Source organism: Girardinichthys multiradiatus, chromosome 9 (genome assembly GCF_021462225.1).
Source record: "Girardinichthys multiradiatus isolate DD_20200921_A chromosome 9, DD_fGirMul_XY1, whole genome shotgun sequence".
Classification (NCBI taxonomy): domain Eukaryota; kingdom Metazoa; phylum Chordata; class Actinopteri; order Cyprinodontiformes; family Goodeidae; genus Girardinichthys; species Girardinichthys multiradiatus.
Genome location: NC_061802.1, coordinates 4,312,506 through 4,338,957, shown reverse-complemented (window position 1 = coordinate 4,338,957; position 26,452 = coordinate 4,312,506). Strand labels below are relative to the sequence as shown.

Genomic DNA, 26,452 nt, shown 5'->3' with positions numbered 1-26,452 from the left:
GTTCGTCCTTCTTGGTGGTATGCTGACATTACCCTGGATACCGTGGCTCTTGATACATCACAAAGACTTGCTGTCTTGGTCACAGATGTGCCAGCAAGACGTGCACCAACAATTTGTCCTCTTTTGAACTCTGGTATGTCACCCATAATGTTGTGTGCATTTCAATATTTTGAGCAAAACTGCTCTTACCCTGCTAATTGAACCTTCACACTCTGCTCTTACTGGTCCAATGTGCCATCAATGAAGACTGGCTACCAGGCTGGTCCAATTTAGCCATGAAACCTCCCACACTAAAATGACAGGTGTTTCAGTTTCATTGTCCAACCCCTGTAAATCCACCTTGAAGTTCCACACAGCTTGTTTTCAGCGTTAAAATCTGAAAAGAAGAGAACATTTTGTAAATAAATCCTTTAAAAATTATACGACTGTTGTGGCTGCATGAGGTCTGACAAGGATGGACCAACTTCACATTGGGCCCTGGTCACCCTGGACAGGCCATAACAAGCATGTTCAATGGAGGAGAAAGTATACAACTGTATATGATTTAATTATATAACCCAACTAAAATGTGGAGATTTGACCTTCTGAGTAAAAATGGAACAGTTGTGATTTGTGGATTGGAAGGTCTTAACGCAGGGAGGAGGTGGGCAGAACCAAGTAGCTGTGGGTTTAGAAACACAAACTTAAAGAACTGAAACGTATGATTAAAAACACGGGAAAGAGAAGCACAGGGAGCAACATGACCATATGAAGCGCAACAAAGACCGTAACTGGAAAACCAGTGAGAAGTGACTATAGATCAAATACCAAGGAGCAACGATTGCTGAAGTGAGAAACTGGTGAGTCTAATTAACTCAGTGAGTAAAAGCCGTATTGCGAGAATGACTAATATATAAACACTTCTAATCACTACAAACCTAAACACAAGCAGAAATACAAGAATAAAACTGAAACAAAAAATCAAAAGACAATGTCTATAATTGCATCTCTTAACCTGCAAAACCATTTGTTTTCCTTTGTTTTTAAGTCACGTAAGACAACAAACTGATAAAGTCCAAGTCCTGCTGTTCTGCTGTTTTAAAATCCATGTTATTATGGTGGCACTTAGAACCCCTAGTATTAACCACAGTGGTCCTTGTTTTAAAAACGGGTCTGAATGCATTATGGACTCAACAGGCAGAAAACAGGGACAGACCGGTGTGTTTAAGGTGAAGGAGGCGGTTTGTACATCCCGTGGAGAGTGACAGGGATGACGGTGTTGACCTCAGCCCTGGCGAGCTCTGTAAGCTTCATGGCGTCCAGAACCAGCAGGAATCCTGGTCTTTCGGCACCCGGCTTCACCACGATACTCAGCAACACGCCTGCAGAAGCCACATGGGGTATACATACATACATATATATATATATATATATATAGTCGTTTTACATGTTTTAAAGGGATAAGAGTGTGGAGATCAGTGTAATACAGGAAATTAATGATTTAAGTGTAAAAAGGAAGGATTTAAAAGCATTATATGTCCCCTTTAAAGCACATTAAAATGAAATGGACTCCTACAAATGTGTTGTTGCTCGAATCTGCTTTAAGGACATTTAAACTAGTATAGTAATATTTTTGTAAACACTTATGGAAAGCAACCTTTTTCTAGAATTTGTCTTCCAGGTTTGATTTTTTCTCTGCTATCTTCTGTCCAGAGCTACTGGGCTCTGTCAAAAAAAAAAAAAAATGGACCAAACTACCATGAAGAAACCCACGAGAAGTTATTTATCATCGATAGTTCTCAGATATGACGCAGATTGATCTGAGAAATTTGCTTGAAAAGGAAAAGCTTCAACCAAGAGGATTTAAAGTACACTTTTAATTATCCAGTTGGACTCCAAGTATGAGCCTTTCTGGTGAAACAAGACCTGGGGTGCCCAACTCCAGTGCTTGAGAGCTACTGTTACTATTTCCTGCTCCAACACACCTGAATCACCCTCATCAGCAGGTGATTCAGTCTGAAGAGGCCTGGTGACGAGACATTCATTAAACTCAGGTGTGTTGGAAAAGGGATGCATCTAAATGTTACAGGAGAGCAGCTTTCGAGGCCTGGAATGATCTAGTCAATACAGGTCATTCGCAAAATATTAGCATATTGTGATAAAGTTCATTATTTTCCATAATGTCATGATGAAAATTTAACATTCATATATTTTAGATTCATTGCACACTAACTGAAATATTTCAGGTCTTTTATTGTCTTAATATGGATGATTTTGGCATACAGCTCATGAAAACCCAAAATTCCTATCTCACAAAATTAGCATATCTTTAAAAGGGTCTCTAAACGAGCTATGAACCTAATCATCTGAATCAACGAGTTAACTCTAAACACCTGCAAAAGATTCCTGAGGCCTTTAAAACTCCCAGCCTGGTTCATCACTCAAAACCCCAATCATGGGTAAGACTGCCGACCTGACTGCTGTCCAGAAGGCCACTATTGACACCCTCAAGCAAGAGGGTAAGACACAGAAAGACATTTCTGAACGAATAGGCTGTTCCCAGAGTGCTGTATCAAGGCACCTCAGTGGGAAGTCTGTGGGAAGGAAAAAGTGTGGCAGAAAACGCTGCACAACGAGAAGAGGTGACCGGACCCTGAGGAAGATTGTGGAGAAGGGCCGATTCCAGACCTTGGGGGACCTGCGGAAGCAGTGGACTGAGTCTGGAGTAGAAACATCCAGGCGTGTGCAGGAAATGGGCTACAGGTGCCGCATTCCCCAGGTCAAGCCACTTTTGAACCAGAAACAGCAGCAGAAGCGCCTGACCTGGGCTACAGAGAAGCAGCACTGGACTGTTGCTCAGTGGTCCAAAGTACTTTTTTCGGATGAAAGCAAATTCTGCATGTCATTCGGAAATCAAGGTGCCAGAGTCTGGAGGAAGACTGGGGAGAAGGAAATGCCAAAATGCCAGAAGTCCAGTGTCAAGTACTCACAGTCAGTGATGGTCTGGGGTGCCGTGTCAGCTGCTGGTGTTGGTCCACTGTGTTTTATCAAGGGCAGGGTCAATGCAGCTAGCTATCAGGAGATTTTGGACCACTTCATGCTTCCATCTGCTGAAAAGCTTTATGGAGATGAAGATTTCATTTTTCAGCACGACCTGGCACCTGCTCACAGTGCCAAAACCACTGGTAAATGGTTTACTGACCATGGTATCACTGTGCTCAATTGGCCTGCCAACTCTCCTGAACTGAACCCCATAGAGAATCTGTGGGATATTGTGAAGAGAACGTTGAGAGACTCAAGACCCAACACTCTGGATGAGCTAAATGTCGCTATCGAAGCATCCTGGGCCTCCATAAGACCTCAGCAGTGCCACAGGCTGATTGCCTCCATGCCACGCCGCATTGAAGCAGTCATTTCTGCCAAAGGATTCCCGACCAAGTATTGAGTGCATAACTGTACATGATTATTTGAAGGTTGACGTTTTTTGTATTAAAAACACTTTTCTTTTATTGGTCAGATGAAATATGCTAATTTTGTGAGATAGGAATTTTGGGTTTTCATGAGCTGTATGCCAAAATCATCCGTATTAAGACAATAAAAGACCTGAAATATTTCAGTTAGTGTGCAATGAATCTAAAATATATGAATGTTAAATTTTCATCATGACATTATGGAAAATAATGAACTTTATCACAATATGCTAATATTTTGAGAAGGACCTGTATAAGGTCTATAGATGAAACCAGATGGATTCAGAGAGAAACATGCAAAAATCCCAAAGACCTCCAACAGGTGTGTTACTGAAACCGTGCTAATGAGATCCATCCACGCTGGAAACCAGTGCAGATACAGGTGAGTGTGCGTCTTACCATCATCCTCCTCCGTGGCTCCAGGTGTGGGGACAAACAGCGGCTCCGATGGGTAACAGTCTTCCTCCTGCCACAGCCACGTCTCTTTGGTCTGCACGTTCAGCTTGACAATCTGAGGTGGAAACCAAAGCCAGTAACAAAGCTGTGTTTATGTGTGTGTGTGTGTGTGTGTGTTTTAGGTGGCCTCCGAGCTGTCTCACTCTCACTAAACTTGAAAGTGCTCCTACCCTGTCAGGGATGAAGTGGTTGAGGCCGAGACCATAGGCGAATGAATACTTCCTTCCACAACACATGGAGTAGTTGATCTGCGGAAACTCGAAGGCTAAAAGACACAAAGGGGCATAAACGGGAAAAAAACGAGGAAAGACACACACAAAATTAGTATTTAAACATAACCATAAAAAGATCCTCTAAAATACTAATACAGAAACTTCACCTTAAATTTCCTAAAAATGTTACATAGTGATATTTTTCCACTCTACATTGATTAGTATTAATTATATTTTTTGGGATTTTAAGGTAGAAATATTCAGCAAAACACTGGCTCGAACCTACAGCAATATTTCTCTGCCAAAAATGGTTGAATCATATCAAAAAATAAAAACAGATCACGATTAATGCTAAACTCATGGTAGTAATGCCTTGTGAAATAAAACACTATTTTGTGCTGCTGCTTTTATAAAACTACAACAGTTGAAGTGTTGTTTTCTTTAGCCACAACAACAAGGTGGAACAGGGAGGTCCAAGTTTTACTGGTTTTATGGCTAAATAAACCTAAATCATACAGTAAATGGCACAAAATGTAAATCTCTGATAACCTGATTGAATTACTAACCTACGTCTGGCTACCTCCATGTGCTGCTTTTATACTATGAATTAAGTGTGTGTGTGTGTGTGTGTGTGTTTACCCTGTCTTGGTCCAGAGAATAGAACTTCAGGTTCAAGCCAAACGGTACCATCGCTGTGAAGAACAGCAGTTGCTGTTGTGTAGGACAAAGACACAAGGTTCCTCCCCTGTTCTTCCTGAATGCAGCCAAAAATCATTCGAAGCAGGTTAGAACAGTTGGGTTTGTGTTCAGAAGCAAGTTATCATGATAACGAACCAAACATAGCTATGAATAAAACCTTTGGCTTAATTATGTTTTTCCCATTTGTTCACATCAAAACATTAAGTAACAAACTTTAAAGTATTCTATCAAGATTTTTAGGAGATAGACCAACACAGAGTTGTGCAAAACTGGGAAATTAAAGTAGAAGTAAACACATTTTTTACAATTTTTTAAAATAAAATCCAGAGCAACTAGCTGCCTTCAGAAGTCACCTGGCAACTAAAAAGAGCCAATCTGTGAGTAATTGAATCCCAGTAAGAATCCAGCTGCTCTGTGAAGGCCTCAGAGGTCTGTTAGACAACATTATAGAACAAACAGCATCATGAAGAACAAGGATCAGAGCAGGCAGGAAGTTGTGGAGATGTTAATAGCAGAGTTAGGTCCTAGAACAATATCCCAAGCTTTGAAAATTTTACAGAGCTTTGTTCAGTCAGTCATCTGAACGGATGGACCAACTGCACAGCTACCAAGACATGGATCTAAGCTTTCATTGTGGAGCTTTTAATGGATAAATGCTGCTGTTATTCAGGCTGCTAGCCTGGCGTTTTATCTCTGGTTTCAGACATTTTGGAGATTGTTTTCTTTCAGTTCTAAAAATTATTTATCTTGATCTCCTTTTTCTAACATCACAAAGAATGGAAATTTCGCAAGGATGTGCGGACTTTCGAAACGTATATCCACTGTACAAACATTTTAAAAAGGAAGGACATACTTATTTGGAGATATTTACAGTCCAGAGTCAGTTGAGTACGTTTCTTCAGTCAAACGGGTGCAGGGTAGTCTTACCGACACGGGTTTCTGGTGCGGTCCAAGTAGCTGAAAACATCTCCACGCATTCAAACGCAGCTTGACAGTTTAAAGTTTTCACTTACATGAATTCAATAAGCTGACAGAGCCAGTAACAGACCAGCATCTAAATATTTTTGCAACACTCATCTAAAATTATTATTATTATTTATCAAACATTTTCAAAACCATGTAGACTTTTCCTTCCTTTTCACAATTACACACTGCTTTGTGTTGGACTGTCATTAAAATCTCATTCCAGTAAAACACATTTGTTTGTGTTTTTAACAGGACAAAATAGGAAATGTGTAGAGACTAGGATTGCTTTTGCAAATCATTTATAGTGTGTGTGTGTGTGTGTGTGTGTGTGTGTGTGTGTGTGTGTGTGTGTGTGTGTGTGTTTCAGCTCACCCTGTGAATATCCAACGGCAGCACGTATCGTCTGACCTCAGGCTGAGGAGCTCTCATTGCTGCTTTCTTCACCTCCTCCCACTCCTCCCTCAGGTTGGCCAGGTAGAGGTAGTTGTACACAAAGTCATGCCTGCAAATACAAATAAAATATCAGTGTGTTGCAAACACAGATACAAACACCCCACATATAGAGCTTCATAATCACCCTTTCCACGTGCAGAGGTCGACCACAATGAATCCCTGGTCTTCATAGGCGTTGATGTGGTGAAAGAGGTTAAAAGCGGACGTTCTGTATTTGTGGCTTTTCATATAACCTGCAGGTTCCTTAGTGGCCAAGTGGAACCATGTCTGCAACACGTTCACACATAGTTATTATAAGCAGTGACCACAGGCCAATAAACCATGAGTATTCAGTTTCAAAAAGAAGAAGCTGCTTTTTGTGATGAGACCATCTGTGAGTGAAGCAAAGGAAACCTCTGATCTTACCCCCATGCTTTCATTGGATTCAAAGCAGTCCATGTATGTGGCTCCTCTCACGCTCCAAGCTGACAGGAACTTAAGTAGGTTGATCTTCACCGGCTGCTCCACAAACACAAAGTAGTTCTCGGTGATGCCGAAGCTACAGACATGGGAAAAACAGAGAGCGAAATAAAGAAGAATCAATAAATTTATATGGACTCTCCCAATGAATATGAAGAAGAGTCTGATAAATGTGTACCTGTGAATGTAGGAGGGCTTTAACCTCTCACTGCTGGGCAGCTGAACCACAACCTGGGATTTCTCTATGGGGTCTGATTTATCTGGAGATAAACAGCTTAAAGTTACTAACAGATATATTTTACTTCAATTTATTTTTTTCATGAGTAAAATTAAACCCCATCTAAATAAAATGTTCAATCTGTGCAGCCATTTTACCCTCAGAAAAGTTGACTCTTTTTAGTGACTACATACACAGAGATGCATTCAGATTTGTTGCTCTAATCTTTTTCAGTTTCCCTGTGTTATAAATATGAAAATGATAAAGAGGCTCATTTCTGTTCAGCATCAGAACTAGACTGGATGAGAACCCATAATAACCTCACTACCATCCAGAGTCAGCACCCATCCATCCATTAGCTGGTACCTATCTCCAGCAGTCTAGGCTCGAGAGGCAGGGTACACCCTGGACAGGTCGCCAGTCCATCGCAGCACAACACAGAGACACACAGGATAAACAACCATGCACACACCCATTCACATCTAAGAGCAATGCAGTGATATCAGTTAACATAGCAGTCTTGTTTTTAAACTATGGGAGGAAGCTGGAGAACCCGGAGAGAACCCATGCATGCATGTGGAGAACATGCAAACTTCATGCAGAAAGACCCCAGGCTGGGAGTCGAACCTAGGACCTTTTTGCTGCAATGCAACAGCTACTAGGATTGCTTTTGCAAATCTGTGCGCCAACTAAGATAAATTTTTTCAGCAACAGTCTGGGTGGATTTTATGTGAAAACAAACTATAAACATGCGAGGACTCACTTCATATCAGCTGTTAAGTACAGTGGGGGATCTGTCATGCAGTGGGCCTATTTTTCTTTCAAAGGTGCTGGAAACCAGCATAGACTTTGTAAAATTAAGGTACATTTTCAGTAAATTCTGGTGGACTTTACCAGAAAACTGAAAATGGGTCATCAACAGGTCTTTCAGCAGGCTAGTGATCAGAACATAAGTCCAGATCAACACAGAAATAGTTCAGACATAAAATCAATTAATTTCACTGACCAACTCAGTCCCTAAAATTTAAGTAATCTGTTCCTTGAGATGAACATAGAAGTGCATGGAAGAAGACCCAGAACCCAAGGAGGAATGGTCCAAGATCCCAGCACTGAGCTGTTGGCAACAATGGGTTGTATGCAGCATGGATTGCAGGGCCACTGGTGAGTTTTTTGAAAACAACTATTCATTCAAATGTGCGTGCACTCCAAAAAATAATTTTTATGATTCTGTTTATGGTTCATTTCAGAGACACGTTTCCTGTTTGAGACAGTTTGACGAAGACATTAATTAAATAACTGGTAATGATGTCACTATTTGTTGTATTTATTGGTTTGAGTCCCTCAGCCTAGAACCAGTTGCTAGGAAGGCCAAAGCTTTGCTTGCTAACTAACCCAAACCAGCCCCTTCACAGGTTGCTGCCATCATCTTGCAGCTTTATGGTAATAAAATGCTGTTCAAAAAGGTACAAATATCCATTTATTGTTGTATTGTGTATGCTGTTATTTTTGTATTTCTGTCAGTTTAATTTGTTTTTTCCTTTGCATTTGTTCTCTGCTGGCTGTACAGCAAACTGTAAAATGTATCTTAATCCTGATCTTGACCTATCCAAACCCGGAAAAACCTCACAACCAAAGCATTATTTCTCCCTACAGTGCATATGGGAACCCTGCTGGTAGCAGGCCTCACCTTTCTGTGCAGGTGGGATCTTGATGACGTTGTAAGCCAGACTCATGTTCTTGCCAAAGCAGTTTCCAATGTTGTAGACTGTACCGTCTGCTTCAGTATGGGGGTGGGCTGTGACCCCATTAATTGATAGGTATTTACACAGGTCCACCTGAAAAAAATGCTCAGTCGTCAAATCTTAAAATAACAAGAAAAACACCAGCTGTCAATTATCCCGTTTGGAGCACCTTCTCCCTTTCGCATGGTTCTATTTTAACGGCCTTAAGATACCCTTTTAACCCTCTGACGATCTAGCTGTTGTAGTTTTTGTGGCTCTTAAACAGGAATATTAGGAAGATTTAATAAAATACTGCATCATGATCTCAAAAGAAAAAAGGCTATCTTCCTCACCTCAATGTTCCCAAAGACTGGGCCAGTTAGGAGGGAAAATCAGGCCATTTTTTATTTTCTATAATCTTTTACAGATAATTCAGATGAGTAAAAATGCCTCTTTGTTTAACAGCTTTTCTACCTGCAACTAAATCAAAATGTCAAAAATATGAAAAGATGCTGTTGGTTTTATTGCAGTTAAAGTCTAATAAACCGTCCCACCTTCTTCAACGTCTCTAGCGAATCTGGATCCACTTTGGTGATGTAGTTGGTCTCAGTGACGGCGTAAAAATCTTCACCGATTGGGTAGACGTTTACTAAACAGTTGTCGGTCACTTCAATGCCTCTAAAGTAGGTAAAGAACCTGAACAGATACAAGTGCAAGGGAAACTGATCAGCAGATGAGGTTTTACCCTATCATTACGATTCAGAATATATAACACACACAAAATCATCATGTGAGATCCCCACAACAACAATTCAGAGGCCGGCTCTGCTCGAAGGTGTGAGGCGGAAGACCAAATGTGATTCTTAATTTTTTTAAAGATTATATTTTATTTAGTTGGCATTATCTTAAAGAAAATAGTCCTAATCCTGATACATGCCTTCATATTTCTGTTTAAAATAATTGTTTGTGTTTGTGTTGATCAATCAGATATAAAATACCAACGATACCCAGCCAATCAGACCCTTAGCTGGCAGTTTAAATGACATCTGACCACCTGTCTTCGGCCGTACCTGGAGAAGACGTTTTTGCAGGGGTCTGGATAGGCAACGGTGCCAAACTCAGTGATGACAACTCGGTTTTCAGTCATGGCACGGACATATGCATCCGTCTTGATAAACCTAAACAGAAAGACTGCAAGGTCACTTGCAAAAATAACCAGTAAGGCAGCTGTTTTCTGTCTAAAAACATCAGTTCTGCGGAAAAACCAACTCGTGAGATTCCCAGGAACATGAAAGAGCTTTTGACTTGTAGAGATTTTTTATGACTGGTTGTTGTGGTTTTTGGCTGCTCATTCAGTTTTTCTGGAAACTTTCCTGGTAACAGTTTAATGAAGATGGATTACTTCAGCTCTTTTTCTTTTATACAAACACCAAATTACTCTAAACCTCTAAAAAAAAAAAAAAACCTTACCATTACTAATACAAGTTCAACAGTAAATTACAAAATATAGATAATAGAACATTTTCCATGGCTGATGCGTTCTTACTTCCTGAAGTATGTCACCTGATCGCCCTTCAGGTCAAACTTGTGCATGAGAGCTTGTCCGTCAAACAAATGGTGGAAAGGTTCGTCCCCCACCTCGAAAAGACCAGGACCCATCCTGAGCAGACTTCCACTAAGCCACGATGGGATCACACCTGAGTGAACAGGAGTTCACATGCTGTCGTTTAAGGTCTCAAAATCCTCTGCTCCTTCTGACACTAAATGTTGCAGGTTATAACAGTATAATATGCACTCCTCCCTCATTTAATACCATCATCTTGACTCTTCAGACCCTCCCTGTTGAATTGCCGGTTTTTAGTAATCGACATTTCAATTAAAGTGGACAAAAACTGTTACCAGTGATGCATGATGTCCACTTCAGCAGCCGGATGATTCATTGTGATTTCCTCTCCATCTTTAGTTGTGAATTAATGTTACCAACATATTTATTCACGTTTAAAGTTGTCATTCTATAAAGGAACTGGTAAGATATTAATTACTAAGATGTATTTCAGGCAGACATGAAGAGGAATTGTTTTGTGAACACTGGTTGTCCGTGTAAGTGAAGCGTGTGGAGAATGGCTCCCATCAACACATACATGAAAGCTTCTGAATATCTGTGGATTGCTTTTTACCAGTGATTTCTGCAGGTATGGGTTCATTTAGTTCCTCCACCGTCTCAAAGATCTTCCTGTAGCCTGCAGCGGGATGTTCCACTCTGACAACAAAGATGAAACCACATTAAAAGCATCACACATCAGAAATAACTCAGAGGCTGACTTTAAATGTTGAGTTTCTGTTGAAATAACAAAAATAATAAAACATTTTGATGACTGTTTAAACACTGTTGTATTCACTGCATGTTGGATGAACAGGCTGAAGCTCAGGCGACTCCCTGCTCCTGAGAACACCAACTAAGAAGATAATTTTATTTAAAAAATGGTATTAAGCAACTGTTTTGGAGCATTAAATAAACTGACAGATCATAACTGCTTCCAGCCATGGCAGCTTCACAACACCAGCTTTTTACTGGTCTTTGTACGCCCATCTTACATTCCTCTGTCAGTATGAACTTTTCATTAGATTTTTTTTCCCAGTCAAATTTCTTCTCCTATTTCTGCTTCTTTCTTCTTTTTTTTTTTTTACAATCTTCTTTTTGCTTCTGGAATCTCTCTATTAAACATTTTGGAGCAACTAATCTTCTTCTCTTTAGGTGGAACTTCAAAATTCTTCCTCTCTTCTTCAATCCAAGTCTTTTTCCACATCCAAGACATATTTCCCATGTTTTTGTCATTATGTCGTTGCTCCAATTCTTTCATAGATTTGGAACGTTGAAAAGTTTTTTCCTAAGTGTGGAAAACTTTGCATCAGCTCTGGATCTTCTCATCTGGCTCATCTTGAAGTTTTTTCTCTTTCAGTAAAACATCTCAGGTCTGCCAGCTGTTGTTTGTTGTTTCATTTCAGAAAGCAAAAACATTTTAACATGAAATCTGGATCTAGCATTTCATCTGTCTATTCTCAAAGAAAAAAAAGGAAAATGATTCCTCACCGGCTGACCATGCTGCTGTTTAATCTTTGAATCCTTCTCCTGCGTTTGTAGATGTGCACACGTTACTTTCGCAAGAGACTCTGGCTTGGATTTAAACCACACAAATGTTTCCTGCAGCTCCCCCTCCTCTCATTCCCTTCCCTTCCCTTCCCCTCCCCTCCCATCCCATCTTTTCTCACTCATTCTCCCCTTCTCTTTTCCTTTCAAGCTTTCTCCCCCTCCTCCTCAAACTTTCACCCACGCCTCCCAGTTTTACCCAGGGCTGAACAAACCAGCTTTGTCTCCTCTCCTTTCAGATGCCAGGCCCTCGTCTCCATGCTGAATTTTCTCTGGGCACCTCCGCCAGGCCCTGACCGACCTGGGAACATGAACGCTTGCACCTCCTAATGATGTGGATCAGACCAATAAAGTTAGATTTTAAAATCTGGCACCTTCTGTTGGTGGATGAACATGTAGAAACAGTTAGACATAATTAGTTCCTGATGGTTTTGAGCATAAGTTTGAGAAACTTTTTTTATTTTACTTTTGTAAGGAGAGCCAGAGGAAAAAAGGAAACATTTGTCTATAATTAGTTTGTCCTGTTCAATTAAAAACTGGCTAATGAGAAAATGTAAAAAATTCAGTTTCAACAAAGTGAATTAGAGTTTTTTTTAACTGTTTCTTTTTACTTATTCACTGAAGCGTTGTCAGTTTTTGGTTTGGCCTGGCAGTCGGCTGCTTGGATCAGACTGAGACATATTTCTCTGATGCACAGACTGACCTTTACAGGTCTCAAAGAAGTTAAACTCAGTTAAAAGCACTACCTATAAAGCTTTAAGCAAACCTTAGGCTTGCGTGTTTGAGTAGCAGCAATAAAGGCAGAATCGCCTCCCAATTCTGTGCCAAGCAGTGATAATAAAACAAAACTAAATATTGTAAGGACGCTTTACCGCTTCTGTCTATAGCATAGATGAGCTCCATTAAGCAGGATGTTGGAGAATGTGTCTGCTAAATGTTATTTTTCAAGGAGCCTAAATTACATCATAAATGGACAGAAATGCATATATATTGTCTATATATTTGTTCTGAAAATCACAATAACACTTCAGCTGTTAATAGAATAATTATATTGTATCTACTCAATAGTTTATTTTATTTATTTATTGTGTACATTAACCTCAGATTGGAGAGCTGCATTGTACCAGGCTGTAGCTCCAGTGTGTATTTACACCTGTAGTCCCTGGAACAGCTAATTAAAAAATAAATATGTATAAAAAGCAGTCCAATAGCTGCACAGTGGCACAGTTGGCAGCAACAAGGTCCTGGGTTCATCTCCCGGCCTGGGATCTTTCTGCATGGAGTTTGCATGTTCTCCCCGTGCATGCGTGGGTTCTCTCCGGGTACTCCGAAGATGAATGAATGAATTACATTCCAATAGCATAAAAACACAACTCATATGCAGTCTGAAGTACAAGAATAAGTAATTAAACAAAAGGAATCACACTAATATGATTATTAATAAACAATAAATAACATGAAATCTAACAACATAGAATGAATTCTGAGGGGGAACTGGAAATAGTCACTTTTACCTGAGACATAAACCTGTGGATTTCTTGGATAATTTGGATTTTTGAATATCTCAAAATAATCTGAGTAAGTCTGGAATTGCTCAGGACGCAACAGAGGTAGACCTTCATGGTTCAACCTTGGGTAACAGCTGTTCCGTCAACTCAGGTTCCCCTGGTAAAATAAACATCACCAGGGGAACCAATGAACATGTAGAAAATAAATACTAGTCCAGATTACCCTGAATTTCACACCATGGAACATGGTGGTGGCAGCATCATGCTGTGGGGATGCTTTATTTCAACAGGGACAGGGAAACTGGTCAGAGTTGAAGGACAGAGCTACACTGGAATGATTTACTGGTAAGACTGGAAAACTGATGTCTACAAGTAAATCCAAGACTGAAACGCTTCACAAACAGGAAGAGCCCTCAGTCTCTAGGTTTGGAGTTGGGTTTATATGGTTTAACTTCACAAGCAAGAAGTTACTTTGAATTAAACCTCCTGGTTTGTCTGTCGGCAGTTTAGGGGTAGGTATAAGACATAAGAAAAAAAAAAATCTGCAAAGCTGATTATGCAAATAAACTGCAGCTGAGAAAGATAATAGCATCTTATAAGGTCGGTTGTCATATCCTCCAAGTCAGTACAGGCAGGAGTCACACAGTAAAACTGGTTTATTTCCCAACATTTTGCATAGTAAAACAGTTATAGGTGCATTTCCCTCCTATGTCAATAGCAACAAAGCATCTAGTGTGTGGTCACATTTCTTCATTTTAACTGAGGTATAAACAAACTTAACTCTTCATTTAATCAAACACATTTAAAAAAAGAAGGACCATTTGAAGGTTTTAGGTTAGACTCTCTTCCTTAAACATATAATTTAAAAATTAACATTCAAAACCAAGAACCTATGAGCATGTAACAGGAAAATTAATGATACAAAAAGCCTATGAATCTTATTCATTGTTCTACCTATTTATTACCAAAAAACACAGCTATGAATGGAAAGAAAAATATTGGATAAAAAGTTTTTGGAACTCAAATCATCAATTTAAAGGATTCAATTTAACGGTTTTCTTCTTAAATGCAGCGCAAAACATTTTCTAATCTGCATAAAAGGCAGAAATAAGACAAGGGAAATCGAACCTGAAAGAAAAAACCCAGCTTGGTTAAATCTGGAAACATCAGAAAGAATAAAAAAATACAACAGGAAAGTCTCTAAAAACATCACAGGAATAAATGTAGAGAGAAAAACAGCTTTAACAAACATTTAAAGTCAGAACATTTAAAATAAAAGCCACACTTTACTTAAAATATTTAAAAACACTTTAGACAAATAGAGCTGCTCCCAATGTAATCGTTCATATAAATTAAAATTTATTATAAAATAATTTACTCCCATGTTTGCTCTAAATGTTGTCTGCACAGCCACTTATTTGAAAAAGAAATCCAAGTAGAAGAAAATTGAACCAGGAACCTGGATTAAAAACATTTTAATACATCAAGTAGAAACTCTGAATCTATGAAGCTTCTTTTATCTGAGATAACCACTTGGATGCATCTGTAGGCCACCAGCAGGCCTTCAACTACTGACACATAAAACCGAGATATTACTGGAATACTTGCACTTCTAATGTAACAGTTGGACTGCTGCAAATGTCCACCTGAAGATCCAACATCAGTGCAGCGAACATGATGTGACCAACATGACAGCAACTCAGTTCCTGATGCTGAAGGTTTTGGTCTTCTTGATTTTGAGCAATGGGGGTTTGATCTTTGGCTTGTTGTCAGCTTTGCTCTGTTCAGCGGCGGAAGGGAACCGCCGCCTGTAGATGTCCGGGTACTGCTTCTGAAACTGGAGCACAGACAACAGTAAGATACAGAAAACAACCTTTTTGATGCTTCTGGTCCGTCTGGAGAGGAAGGCGCAGGGCTGAGACGTGAAGCAGCGCCATGCGGTCCACAAGTACAACCGCAGCTTAATGATTCACCAGAATTCTTCTGCGAGACATAAGTTTATCAGCCGATCAGATGCAGATCATAACATGTAGAAACAATACATATTTGTGGACAGCCAGTATGACTTTTAGATATAAAGATTTTATTCCTGTCGGCTGCCGTGTCTGAATTTTGAACAGGCAGCTATGTAGGTCAGCGACATTCTGGTCCACACTCCAAGCCAGCTGGTGGCATTAATGCACCACATCGTTGTACGCCAACCGCCAGAAAACGACAACGCGGGTTGCTAAGTTACTAGCTTGGGAGCTCACAATCGCTGATAGTACGGTGACTTGGCGGTGTACAGATGAATGAGAACGAGAAGATGGCTTCATCAAAAATACGTAAAGTGGACCATGAAAATCACACAGTTAAAGATGAATAGACAGAAGCATATGGTCTCTTACAGCACACCAGCGAGCATACGAGTGTTCACCGTGAGTAGTGGGTTATAGAAAAACACAAAAAGCCTTTCAGTGACTGGGAAATGATCAAAAGTGGCTGGACGCTGTGGCAGAAACACTTTAAGGTGGAAAAGAAGGACAACAACTTAAGGAAAAGGGTTAAACAAATTGCCCTGACTGCCACAAGCACAAGGAGAGCAGAACTGTTCTACCAAGATGTAAAGAACCAGCTTGACTGTACAAGTCAAAGTGTGTCTAATATTGTTACCTAAATTGGATTGGATCTTTTCTGTTCGGCAGATGATTTCATGGGCACATGAATAATTAATCAGTAGTTAAAAAACTCCACTGTTAATTAAGTGTTAAATACAGATAATACAAAATATTTTTGTCTCCTGATTTAATTTGTTCGGACCCCTAAGTGATTTGATGAGGGAGGGAGTGGACCTCCTGCTATTTTAATTGAGGACCCCTGATGTAAAGGCTCAGGAAACCCATTACAATGTGACACCATGAGTTTCCAATATTTAACTTTTTCACAATATTCTAATTTCTGAGAAACTGAATTTTGGGTTTTTATTACCTGTAAGCAATAATCTTCAAAATCACAAGTAATAAAGGCTTGAAATATTTCACTGATAAAAAAAAAAAAAAAAAAAAAAAAACATTAAACTTTTTTACAATATTCTATTTTAGATGTACAACTAGGTGTTTAAAAAAAACCCATTAATAATGCTCCAAGCTAATGTTAACAGATTTTACAAGCTGTTGTGGAACTACCGAGACGACATTGGGAATAAGACCAATCAGTGGTTTCGTCTTCTAACCAAACCAGAGCTCAGAGGAAAACGGATGTTTTGGGTTCTAACCAGACTCGTCTAGGTTCTTAAGCTTGCAAACTGCTGTTTCTCCGAGTAAATAAGCTTTTCTAACCTGCTTGAGTTTCTTGCGTCTGTCCTTCTCGTCAATTTTCTGATCCGTCAACAGGATCTCCAACAGCTCCTCCATGGCCTTCTGAGAGGACTCTGCTTTTTGCTGTTCAAACTCAGTGCCGCTTATCTGTTTGCAAAATGCATACACTGGCATCGGAACGCAAACTGGGTCGCCACAGTCAGCGTTTGGACCGGGGTCGACAGGGACCTGGAGTTAGGACAATTAAATGAAGACAGACGGCATTCACTGCAATATCCAGTCATAAAATAAAACTATATATATATACAGGTGCTTCTCAAAATATTAGCATATTGTGATAAAGTTCATTATTTTCCATAATGTCATGATGAAAATTTAACATTCATATATTTTAGATTCATTGCACACTAACTGAAATATTTCAGGTCTTTTATTGTCTTAATACGGATGATTTTGGCATACAGCTCATGAAAACCCAAAATTCCTATCTCACAAAATTAGCATATCATTAAAAGGGTCTCTAAACGAGCTATGAACCTAATCATCTTAATCAATGAGTTAACTCTAAACACCTGCAAAAGATTCCTGAGGCCTTTAAAACTCCCAGCCTGGTTCATCACTCAAAACCCCAATCATGGGTAAGACTGCCGACCTGACTGCTGTCCAGAAGGCCACTATTGACACCCTCAAGCAAGAGGGTAAGACACAGAAAGAAATTTCTGAACGAATAGGCTGTTCCCAGAGTGCTGTATCAAGGCACCTCAGTGGGAAGTCTGTGGGAAGGAAAAAGTGTGGCAGAAAACGCTGCACAACGAGAAGAGGTGACCGGACCCTGAGGAAGATTGTGGAGAAGGGCCGATTCCAGACCTTTGGGGACCTGCGGAAGCAGTGGACTGAGTCTGGAGTAGAAACATCCAGAGCCACCGTGCACAGGTGTGTGCAGGAAATGGGCTACAGGTGCCGCATTCCCCAGGTCAAGCCACTTTTGAACCAAAAACAGCGGCAGAAGCGCCTGACCTGTGCTACAGAGAAGCAGCACTGGACTGTTGCTCAGTGGTCCAAAGTACTTTTTTCGGATGAAAGCAAATTCTGCATGTCATTCGGAAATCAAGGTGCCAGAGTCTGGAGGAAGACTGGGGAGAAGGAAATGCCAAAATGCCAGAAGTCCAGTGTCAAGTACCCACAGTCAGGGATGGTCCAGGGTGCCGTGTCAGCTGCTGGTGTTGGTCCACTGTGTTTTATCAAGGGCAGGGTCAATGCAGCTAGCTATCAGGAGATTTTGGAGCACTTCATGCTTCCATCTGCTGAAAAGCTTTATGGAGATGAATATTTCATTTTTCAGCACGACCTGGCACCTGCTCACAGTGCCAAAACCACTGGTAAATGGTTTACTGACCATGGTATCACTGTGCTCAATTGGCCTGCCAACTCTCCTGACCTGAACCCCATAGAGAATCTGTGGGATATTGTGAAGAGAACGTTGAGAGACTCAAGACCCAACACTCTGGATGAGCTAAAGGCCGCTATCGAAGCATCCTGGGCCTCCATAAGACCTCAGCAGTGCCACAGGCTGATTGCCTCCATGCCACGCCGCATTGAAGCAGTCATTTCTGCCAAAGGATTCCCGACCAAGTATTGAGTGCATAACTGTACATGATTATTTGAAGGTTGACGTTTTTTGTATTAAAAACACTTTTCTTTTATTGGTCGGATGAAATATGCTAATTTTGTGAGATAGGAATTTTGGGTTTTCATGAGCTGTATGCCAAAATCATCCATATTAAGACAATAAAAGACCTGAAATATTTCAGTTAGTGTGCAATGAATCTAAAATATATGAATGTTAAATTTTCATCATGACATTATGGAAAATAATGAACTTTATCACAATATGCTAATATTTTGAGAAGGACCTGTATATATCATCACAGAAATAAAAAACGCGTGAAGAAATCAGTTTCTGCTTCCTAAACCGAGTAAGAATTGCCATTTATTGTGGTCATCTTATACAGTGTTTTAAAAATTTGGAATAATTTCATAGACCAAATATACTTCATCATGACCTGTTATGCAGGTTCTACATCAGGATTATAGAGGTGTACCTGTACAGTGCGCAGGTACTGTATGTGGTCCCTGATGGCACTGAGAAGGTATTCTGGGACTGAGAGGATGCTTTGCTGATGGTCCATTAAAAATGACACCAGTCGGGTTGCCAGCAGCTCATCCAGGTCACACTCCTCAGCGCTGCTCAGGACACAGCCTGAAAACGTGTGAACCATCTAAAAAACACAGGAAGATTTAACAAAACTAACTGGATCAAACAGCCAGAAGTAGAATAGTTATTAAGCTTTCTTGTGCAACTGCCTTCCATTTAGCAGCATAAATCTTCTCAGAATGGACCAGATTTGTCTTTACAACGTTTCCCTGAACTGTCCTGGTGTTTCCTTTAATGTTCACTAAAACATTTCCAAGACCTCCATGATACTGCTTTAGTTGTTCTGAGATTAAATTACACAGAGGAAGACTTGGTTAACTCAAGGGGCAGAGGAGTAAAGGCCAACTCGCAGCAACCACAAAGCCTGTGTGACGTCATTTCTGTAATCTGCTCTTGCCCACTAGGGGTCTCTGTGGATATCCATGGGGGGATGCGGGCCAGACTTTTGAGACTGTGTTATCTGTCAGATCATTAGAAGAAAAGCAACAACGACGCTAGTTTGAAGGAAAAACGTCGAGGACAGAGCTACTGTTTACCCAGTGTGGATAATCTGTCTCTCAGAGACAATTATACAACAGCAGCATTTAATACAATAATGAGAAATCTCTTCTGATTGGACAGAACACAATCCTCTACTGAGAGGCTGTAGTGAAGACTGTATACCTTTGAGTAATGTTGTTGTTCATCTCAGTCACAAAAATGAATTAGTATGAATAGAAAAGTGCACTCTTGCTTGTGTTGAGGTCCAAATGACGCACGCCGACAGGCATTTCCCAATTAAAAATGTAATTCCAGTTAGCAAGTATGCTCTGCTTTGTGTTGATGTGTGACATAAAATCTCAATAAAACACATAAAAGTTTGTGGTTGGCTTTTGCAAGGCGCTGCCTGTGAAATAACAGCAGAAGACACTTGAAGATTCCCAGTGGAGAGAATTACAGACAACTGTTTGCTCCTCACCAGTGTTCGGGTGCCGATGGCTGGGTGAAGGCGAGGCATGTCCACATTCTGGCTGATGCGGGACATCATCCTCATGAGGAGCTGCAACTTCCTGCGGGATGCAGGGGGGAGGAGGAGTGTGCAAAGCTGCAGAGCCTCAATGGCCACGCGCTCAGAGTGAGGCTGGAGAACACCTGTACACAGAAACGGTGTGAGTAAAGTCATGTTAACATATGGAGACAACTCTGTTAGACTTTGTAGTTAAAAACAAACACAACATCTATTCATGACAACTGCTAAGATAACTATTAGATAAATGAATAGATGGATGATATTAATCAACTACAACAATGATGAAGAGTGAGTTGGGCAAGCTCCAAGAATCTAAAATTACACAGCATGGTTTGTAACAGGCCAAAAAAACAAAAGGATCCTTTGGAAGGGGACGCTTTTTTACAGCAAAGTGAGGTTTTTGTTTCCATGGTGATCTACGGCAGCAGCAGGAAAGATTCAGGTATGTCCTGCATCTTATGCGGAGCTTCTTAAGACAGAAAACTACAGCAGCTATAACCCATGAGACCCTGCATCCCTTCAAAACATCCAGCTGTAGTTTATAATGGAAAACAGAAACCTTAAAGCAATGCAGAAGTATCCACACTAAGCTGCATATAAACCGAGACAATAAGACTGCAATTAAATCCATCGAAGACTGGGTCCTCGACACAGCCCTATGCTGCATGTCTCCCCCTCTCTCTACCCCACTTCCTGTCTGCATACTTTGGATAAATAACAAAAAGTAAAAGCCACTACTGCTGCAAAAAATATATATACATTCTATAACTGTAGATCCAGTGATCGAGCTAAACAGAGTTGTATTTCTGAGTATGGAAGATATTAGTAGAGGTTAGGTGTTAGACAACACAGACATGTAGGCAGGAGAAGGTCTTACTGTGCTTAGGTTTGGGTTGGGGGAGCTGGAAGGTTCTGGCAGCCACACAGACAGGCAGCTGTGACACAGACCGAGGCGGCTTGGACACATCCAGAGAGCTGAAGCAGCGTCGCACGACAGCGGGTGCAGGCAGCAGCCAAAGGTTAGAGGTACTGGAGGTGGGGTTGGGCCCACTGGGTGCTTTGGCAAAGTTGGACACTTGTACTGTGGTTGCATCAGATGAAAGAGAAAAAAGACGATGGGAAGAAGAGGAATGATGGGACAATGATGGAGGATGCTGGTTGGTTGGAGTGTTCACATTGAAGCAGCTAGCTGCACGACCACGCCATTTGATCTCCCCGACATGTTCTTCTTTGGTCTCTCTGATAATGTCCAGACAGCTGCCCACACTGCGAGGCCGCAAGGAGGGCGACTTTTGTGCATCTGATTGTCTAGCCCTGGAAGCCATAGACAGTTTTCTGCTGGCTGGAACTACTGGAGCGTTTCCATAAATAACACGGTTTACTTTGAACGCAAATGTTGAGTTAAAGCAGCTTTCCTGAGTAGAGAAAACAGGGCTTTTCTCCTGGCTGTCATTGCAACAAGAGCTAGACGGCAGGCTGTCCCTGGACAGAAACAGCTGCTGCCGGTTGAGAGGAGGAGAGTGATCCAGAATGGTCTCCAGGGAGCAGCTTCTTGTGGAGCTGTATCCCAGCTGACTGTCACCTGCACCAGGTAGACCTTCCTTTAATGCTGCCACGCGTGCCTGAAGCTTCCCATTGAGAACGTCTCCCATGGGCGACTCCGTCTCATCACATGACCCCTGCCTGAGCAACGACAGGAGAAGACATTCTGTGGAGCGAAACGACGACTTGGCCGGTGGGGGAACGAAGGGAAGATCTGAACTCTTGCGCTTTCCACGCTGAAGGGTACCAGGCGCCGTGACATATCCACAAAACACTGAAAGCAGATGCAGACAGGGATGCAGGCAGAGAGCCGAGCAGCGCGGGTACAGGATCAGTGCAAGCAGAGAGTAAAGGGGAGGGAGAGGCTTTAATTAGACTTGTACTGTACATACACAAACAGCCAGTCACAGACAACAAAGACGAAACCTCTGTTAGGAGTCAAAGACACTGTTAGAGTATGAGTCGCATCAGTAGTTCAACAAAAGATTTCCCAGCAGCTCAGTGGGTTGACAGAGAGAAATGTACCTACCCAGGACGTTGATAAACAGTTCGTACAGTTCGTATGTGAGTAACGGCTGTGGAAGGCTGTAAAAGTAATCAGACACCGTTTTGAAGACGTCTCTTTCAAAACCGGGGTAGGACGGCTGGTCGCTGTCATACTTTGGCCCTGGGCATGAAAAGAATACTATCACCAGCGGATTTCACTCATTCAGAATCGCATTAACATTTACATTTTGTTTCGTTACACCGTCATCAGACCTAAATATTACAATAAAAAGACAACTAGAAACTACTGATATTGCTTTAGGTTTATTAACTTTGGAAAAATTCTGCACAAAACAAACTTGTTTAGCATTTTTTAAATTCATCTTTTAAAGTAAATAAATACTTTTTATTGAGAAAATTGACTACTGATTCAGACACCGGCTGTGACCTTTAACATCTTCAGCACTGATGTAGACATATACTGCTGAGGCTTCATCCAACAAGCTAAAGCTCTTATTCACAGGCATATATGACAAATGGGAAGAACCACCAACAAATACTGCATCTTGGCTACTCAACAGGAAGACAGCTGCCTTCAAATTAAAAGCCTTTTTTATTTTTAAATAAAAGCAGATTTGGATTCGTTTGTGGAATTAACACTTAATGCATGTATAAATTTTGATTTTTTTTTATTGACCATTACAGGCCAGTTCAGGACATCTAAAGGGCTCGAAGTAGCCCGGGGGTTTCAAACTGATAACTGTAATTTACTATGATGTTGTGTGACATGTTTGAGTAGTCCGAGGCTACTTACAGTTAGCCAGGCTCTTCATGGCAGACAAAACCCAATGAGGAAGGTCATCTGGAAAGACTGACTGGTTAGACTGATCAGAGGTAACATTCTGGTTGAAAGATTCGTTTTTGGTCTATGTTACACAGATAGATTAATTCAGTTTATTCACATAGTTTTCATACATTTAGTTCAGTTTATTCACATGAAGCCGATTCACTTTATAAGTGCTTTTTCCTTTGAAGAGTACAGAATATGTAAAAGAATAGAAGAAAGCATCCATACCTCTAGCAAATTAAGATTAACCCTAAACCTAGTTAAGATAATTATTTTCTTTATACCTAAAAGTTTGTTTCTCTGTGTCTATATGTTTATTTTAACCAAACCTTTTATTTAACCCAGCAGGACAGATTAAAAACCATTTCTTGTGTTCAACTGTAGCCTGTCACTCAGAATTAGGACAGGCAGCTCTTAGAAGATAATAAAACAATGTAAAGGGTGTACAAAGTTAAAAAAGATGCACCTTTTGTTTACGTTTTATATAAAATGGGACATTGAATGCTGACCTATACCTATCTCAGTGATCGATGGAAAAAATCTTAATTAGCATAAAGGAATCAAACCTTTTTCCATGTTTCCAAGTATTTTGACTATTTTTTATTTAATGAGCTGGTCTTTGAGGTTGGAAGACCTCTTTGCCATCACCCTAATCTTTCGCTCCTTTCACAGATTCTCCATCAGATTCTAGTCTGGACTCCGGCTATGTGCCGCTCCAAAACTTAAATATGACTTCCAATCAGAACAAACATGTTGTTCACTTAACAGATTACTTAAACCTAAATCTGCCAGGGGTATGATTCATTTTGGTCTTAACTGGATACGGATCAACACTTACTGGTCTTGTCCTCCAGAGTGACAACTCCATGTTTGTTGACTTTGGTCATGTTATGGATGATGTTCTGGGAATTTATGTAGCGCTGGTCTAAAACCTCATCGAGAGAAGCGACACCCAGAATTCTCTGCAGGCTGAAACAACAACAAACTTTGATTGAAGGAAGTTCTATTCACCTCTATCTGCAACACTTTAACTTTTGCTTTTATACTTATTTGGATTTTGTGGAAAAGTGTATGTTTTCTAATGTGAGATTAAATGCATGAGAGAAGGATTTCTTGTTCAGTGTGTGCTTTTACTGCGTCAGTGTGATGTCTCTCCAGATTTCCTGTTCATCCTCCACTGTCGGCTCTCGTCTCTGTTGCTGCTGCTCTTCTGCCGGCTGATTTGCGTCGTCTCGCAGTGTTCGGAGAGCAGGATCAACATTTTCCTAAAAACAAGTTGGAATATAATCTATCTAATTGGTTCTGCTTACTTTAATGGAAAAATGTAACAGTATAATTGTGTGTTCAAACCAAGTTTACATTATTTTACATTTGCGCAAAACTCATAAAACTCATGGTAAGTCCTAACCATGCTCTCCTTCTCCTGCTTCTTGAGGCTTCTAAACTTAAAGAAACCTTCCCGGTCCCTGAGTGACGCTCTTTTCCTTATGGACCTGGAGCCCGATGCTGGAGCTGGACAAGGGATGGGTTTTAGAGGAGAAGTAGATGGGAACCTGGAAACAAATCATATAAACAACTTAATGTGTTTCTAATGTGTTGAATAAACAGCTGAAGAGTTTCTTCAAATAAATCACCTATATAGCAAATGGTTGTCCTCCAGATCCTCTGTTCCCCAGCGACCCTTCACGTCTTCAATCACATGGTTCTTTAAAAACTTCTTCAGGAGCTGGACAGTTTGCTGCCTGGTGACATCAGGGCCAAAGTTACTGTTGCACTGGAGCATCTGGTGTAGCCATTCCACCGCAGCAGAGGCGGTGAAGCAGGAAGCATGGTGCCTGAAGTTCTGCCGGTGCTTCCTGAGGGGCATGCCAGCCCGAAACAAGCGTGTCACCTCATTCCACTGAAAGAGGTCAAAGACAGATATCTAGATGTTCTGACATATGAGAATGAGACAGTTGTATTTGGGTGAACCGTGCATACATGAAACACGACTTCACAGAAACCTGCTCCACAAATAAAGCAGACTAAGTCTAGGTTCAACCACTGTTTTTGTCATAAATCTCAATTAATACAAGAAATATTGTGTTGAAGTACAGGAAGTTTTAGGTCCTGTGGATCCTAAGGCTCAAACAAAACTGACATGACAGCATGCAAAAAATATTTCCACCTGCAGCCGAGTTCTTGTGACATTGACAGGAATACACAAGATTTTAAAACAAAAATTGACCACGTGATCAGACTACTTTTAGTGGAAACAGAAAAGCAACAATTGTTACTACTGCTGAAAAATACTCAAATGTAACAAATATTACAGTTATGGTAACCTCTTTTAATACAGATATGTGCAAAAATGTTGAATAAACTCTGGCTTTGCTGTATAATGCATTAGGCAAAGTATGCATTTGGTGCAATACATCTCCACGTTTCATCTATGAAAGTCAACATATGCTAATAATGAATATAGATAAACTCAAATACCAGTACATTTCTGTTCTGATTCTTGTTTATTTAAACATTTTAATTGGATTATTCTGCCACCATGAGGTGTGCTGTTTGCTTTTCAACTACCTAATACTTGTTGACACTTCATAAACGGCTGTGCAACCTGATAAAATGTTACTTTATATCATTTAAAGAAACAAAATTAGCTACTTTAATGAAGAGATGTACGGTTTCTCTGATTTAATAAATGGATTTAAACAGGGGTACTTTAACTGTATTATGAAAAATCTTATGGGTTAACAAGGTAGGTTTGCTGAACATTGCAAAGCAGCTAAAATATATAAAAATGTACAAAGTTAACCAAACATTTCAGCACTTAGTAAGCTAAACGATTTGATTTTTGAATAGCCGAATAACTGCTCAGCTACTTATTTGAGAAAGAAAATTAAGGTTGATGCAGCTTTATGAATAAGTGGTGTTTTAGAGAATACGTAAAGGAGGCGAGCATCGTTATAGTTTATATTTGCATTAATAACTGGTTTATAAAGAGCTGTAAGCAACCGTGACTGCTTGTTTGACAACAAAAACACGTAAAACGTTTCCGTTGAACTAGTTAGCAAGGTCTCATTCTGCTCGCTAAGCAGCATAACTCACCAATTTTGTAGCTCGATAGGGTCCAGGAGTAACAATGTGAGTGTTCATGTTTAATAATGACAATACGGAGGTATTTCCACCTTATCCAAAGTACCGAGACAAAGTAATGTTCATTCTTTCAAGAAATATTTGTCGATATTTTGCTACTAGCTACCTAGCAGCAGCACTCAGACTGGCTGGCTGCTCACAGTCTGTTCAAAATTACGAGCCGTCCGCTTCTAGCAGCTGATTGGACAGCACTCAGATCACGTGACATGCAGTCGACTGCAGAGGGTAGTCAAGGGAACCGCCCCACCCACCCCCACAGAACCTAATAAAGTAAGCAGAGTTACTAAGTAATACTTGCAATGAAGTACAAAGTCATGGCTGAAAAATACACATCTATGCCTGCTTTTCATTGTAACAATGCACATCTATTGGCAGTATTTAAATGCAATAAGTTGCGTTTTCTTTAGTTGTTTCCTCCATATTACTTGGGTAAACCCTTCTGACTGTTATTATTTCATTGTTTTCTTGATAGATGCATTAGTTATGTTGGTGTCAGTATTTTATACATGGACCGCATGTTCTAAGCTTAAATAAATTGCCAGTCTACTCTGCGGAGTTTTTACTAAAGTAACTTATGAGTCTCTTTCCTTATGTTCCTCCCTAAAACTAGTTAAATTCCTGGGAT

At 40.4% G+C, this 26,452-nt stretch overlaps 2 protein-coding genes across 4 annotated transcripts; both read right to left on the bottom strand.

The window, feature by feature from the left end:
- Positions 1-209: 209 nt before the first annotated feature.
- On the bottom strand, positions 210-11,845 carry LOC124873461 (retinal Mueller cells isomerohydrolase-like). Of its 2 annotated transcripts, XM_047374121.1 has the most exons (14): positions 11,724-11,845; positions 10,810-10,892; positions 10,179-10,329; positions 9,703-9,810; positions 9,187-9,328; positions 8,599-8,746; positions 6,873-6,954; positions 6,641-6,773; positions 6,360-6,502; positions 6,155-6,284; positions 4,757-4,871; positions 4,076-4,170; positions 3,849-3,960; positions 210-1,361 (listed from the first exon to the last, which is right to left on the bottom strand). In XM_047374121.1, the coding sequence occupies exons 1-14, from the start codon at positions 11,732-11,734 to the stop codon at positions 1,204-1,206; spliced, it is 1,611 nt and encodes a 536-aa protein (XP_047230077.1). In that variant the 5' UTR covers positions 11,735-11,845; the 3' UTR covers positions 210-1,203. The 2 variants fall into 2 exon arrangements, with proteins under 2 accessions (XP_047230077.1, XP_047230078.1); XM_047374122.1 differs by lacking the exons at positions 10,810-10,892; positions 11,724-11,845 and having other exon boundaries at positions 10,196-10,307.
- Positions 11,846-13,926: 2,081 nt separating this feature from the next.
- On the bottom strand, positions 13,927-25,978 carry depdc1a (DEP domain containing 1a). 2 transcript variants are annotated; one of them, XM_047373879.1, is made up of 12 exons: positions 25,780-25,978; positions 24,318-24,583; positions 24,092-24,236; positions 23,818-23,948; positions 23,522-23,652; positions 22,651-22,698; positions 21,880-22,017; positions 20,686-21,624; positions 19,758-19,930; positions 18,687-18,863; positions 16,606-16,812; positions 13,927-15,125 (listed from the first exon to the last, which is right to left on the bottom strand). In XM_047373879.1, exons 1-12 carry the CDS (start codon positions 25,825-25,827, stop codon positions 14,988-14,990), a joined length of 2,541 nt encoding a protein of 846 aa, XP_047229835.1. In that variant the 5' UTR covers positions 25,828-25,978; the 3' UTR covers positions 13,927-14,987. The 2 variants fall into 2 exon arrangements, with proteins under 2 accessions (XP_047229835.1, XP_047229836.1); XM_047373880.1 differs by lacking the exon at positions 20,686-21,624.
- Positions 25,979-26,452: the final 474 nt, after the last annotated feature.

Bases quoted from the DNA above. Each gene is read 5' to 3' on its own strand.
- LOC124873461 (XM_047374121.1), bottom strand. The intron at 9,329-9,702 runs GTACGGCCGAAG...GTATCTGTTCAG, and splicing joins TGCAAAAACGTCTTCTCCAG to GTTCTTTACCTACTTTAGAG. The intron at 1,362-3,848 runs GTAAGACGCACA...TGGCTTCTGCAG, and splicing joins AGCCACGGAGGAGGATGATG to GCGTGTTGCTGAGTATCGTG.
- depdc1a (XM_047373879.1), bottom strand. From the start codon at position 25,827: ATGAACACTCACATTGTTACTCCTGGACCCTATCGAGCTACAAAATTG. The intron at 24,237-24,317 runs GTGATTTATTTG...ATTTGTTTCCAG, and splicing joins GACAACCATTTGCTATATAG to GTTCCCATCTACTTCTCCTC. The intron at 16,813-18,686 runs GTACACCTCTAT...TCCTAACTCCAG, and splicing joins AGTACCTGCGCACTGTACAG to GTCCCTGTCGACCCCGGTCC.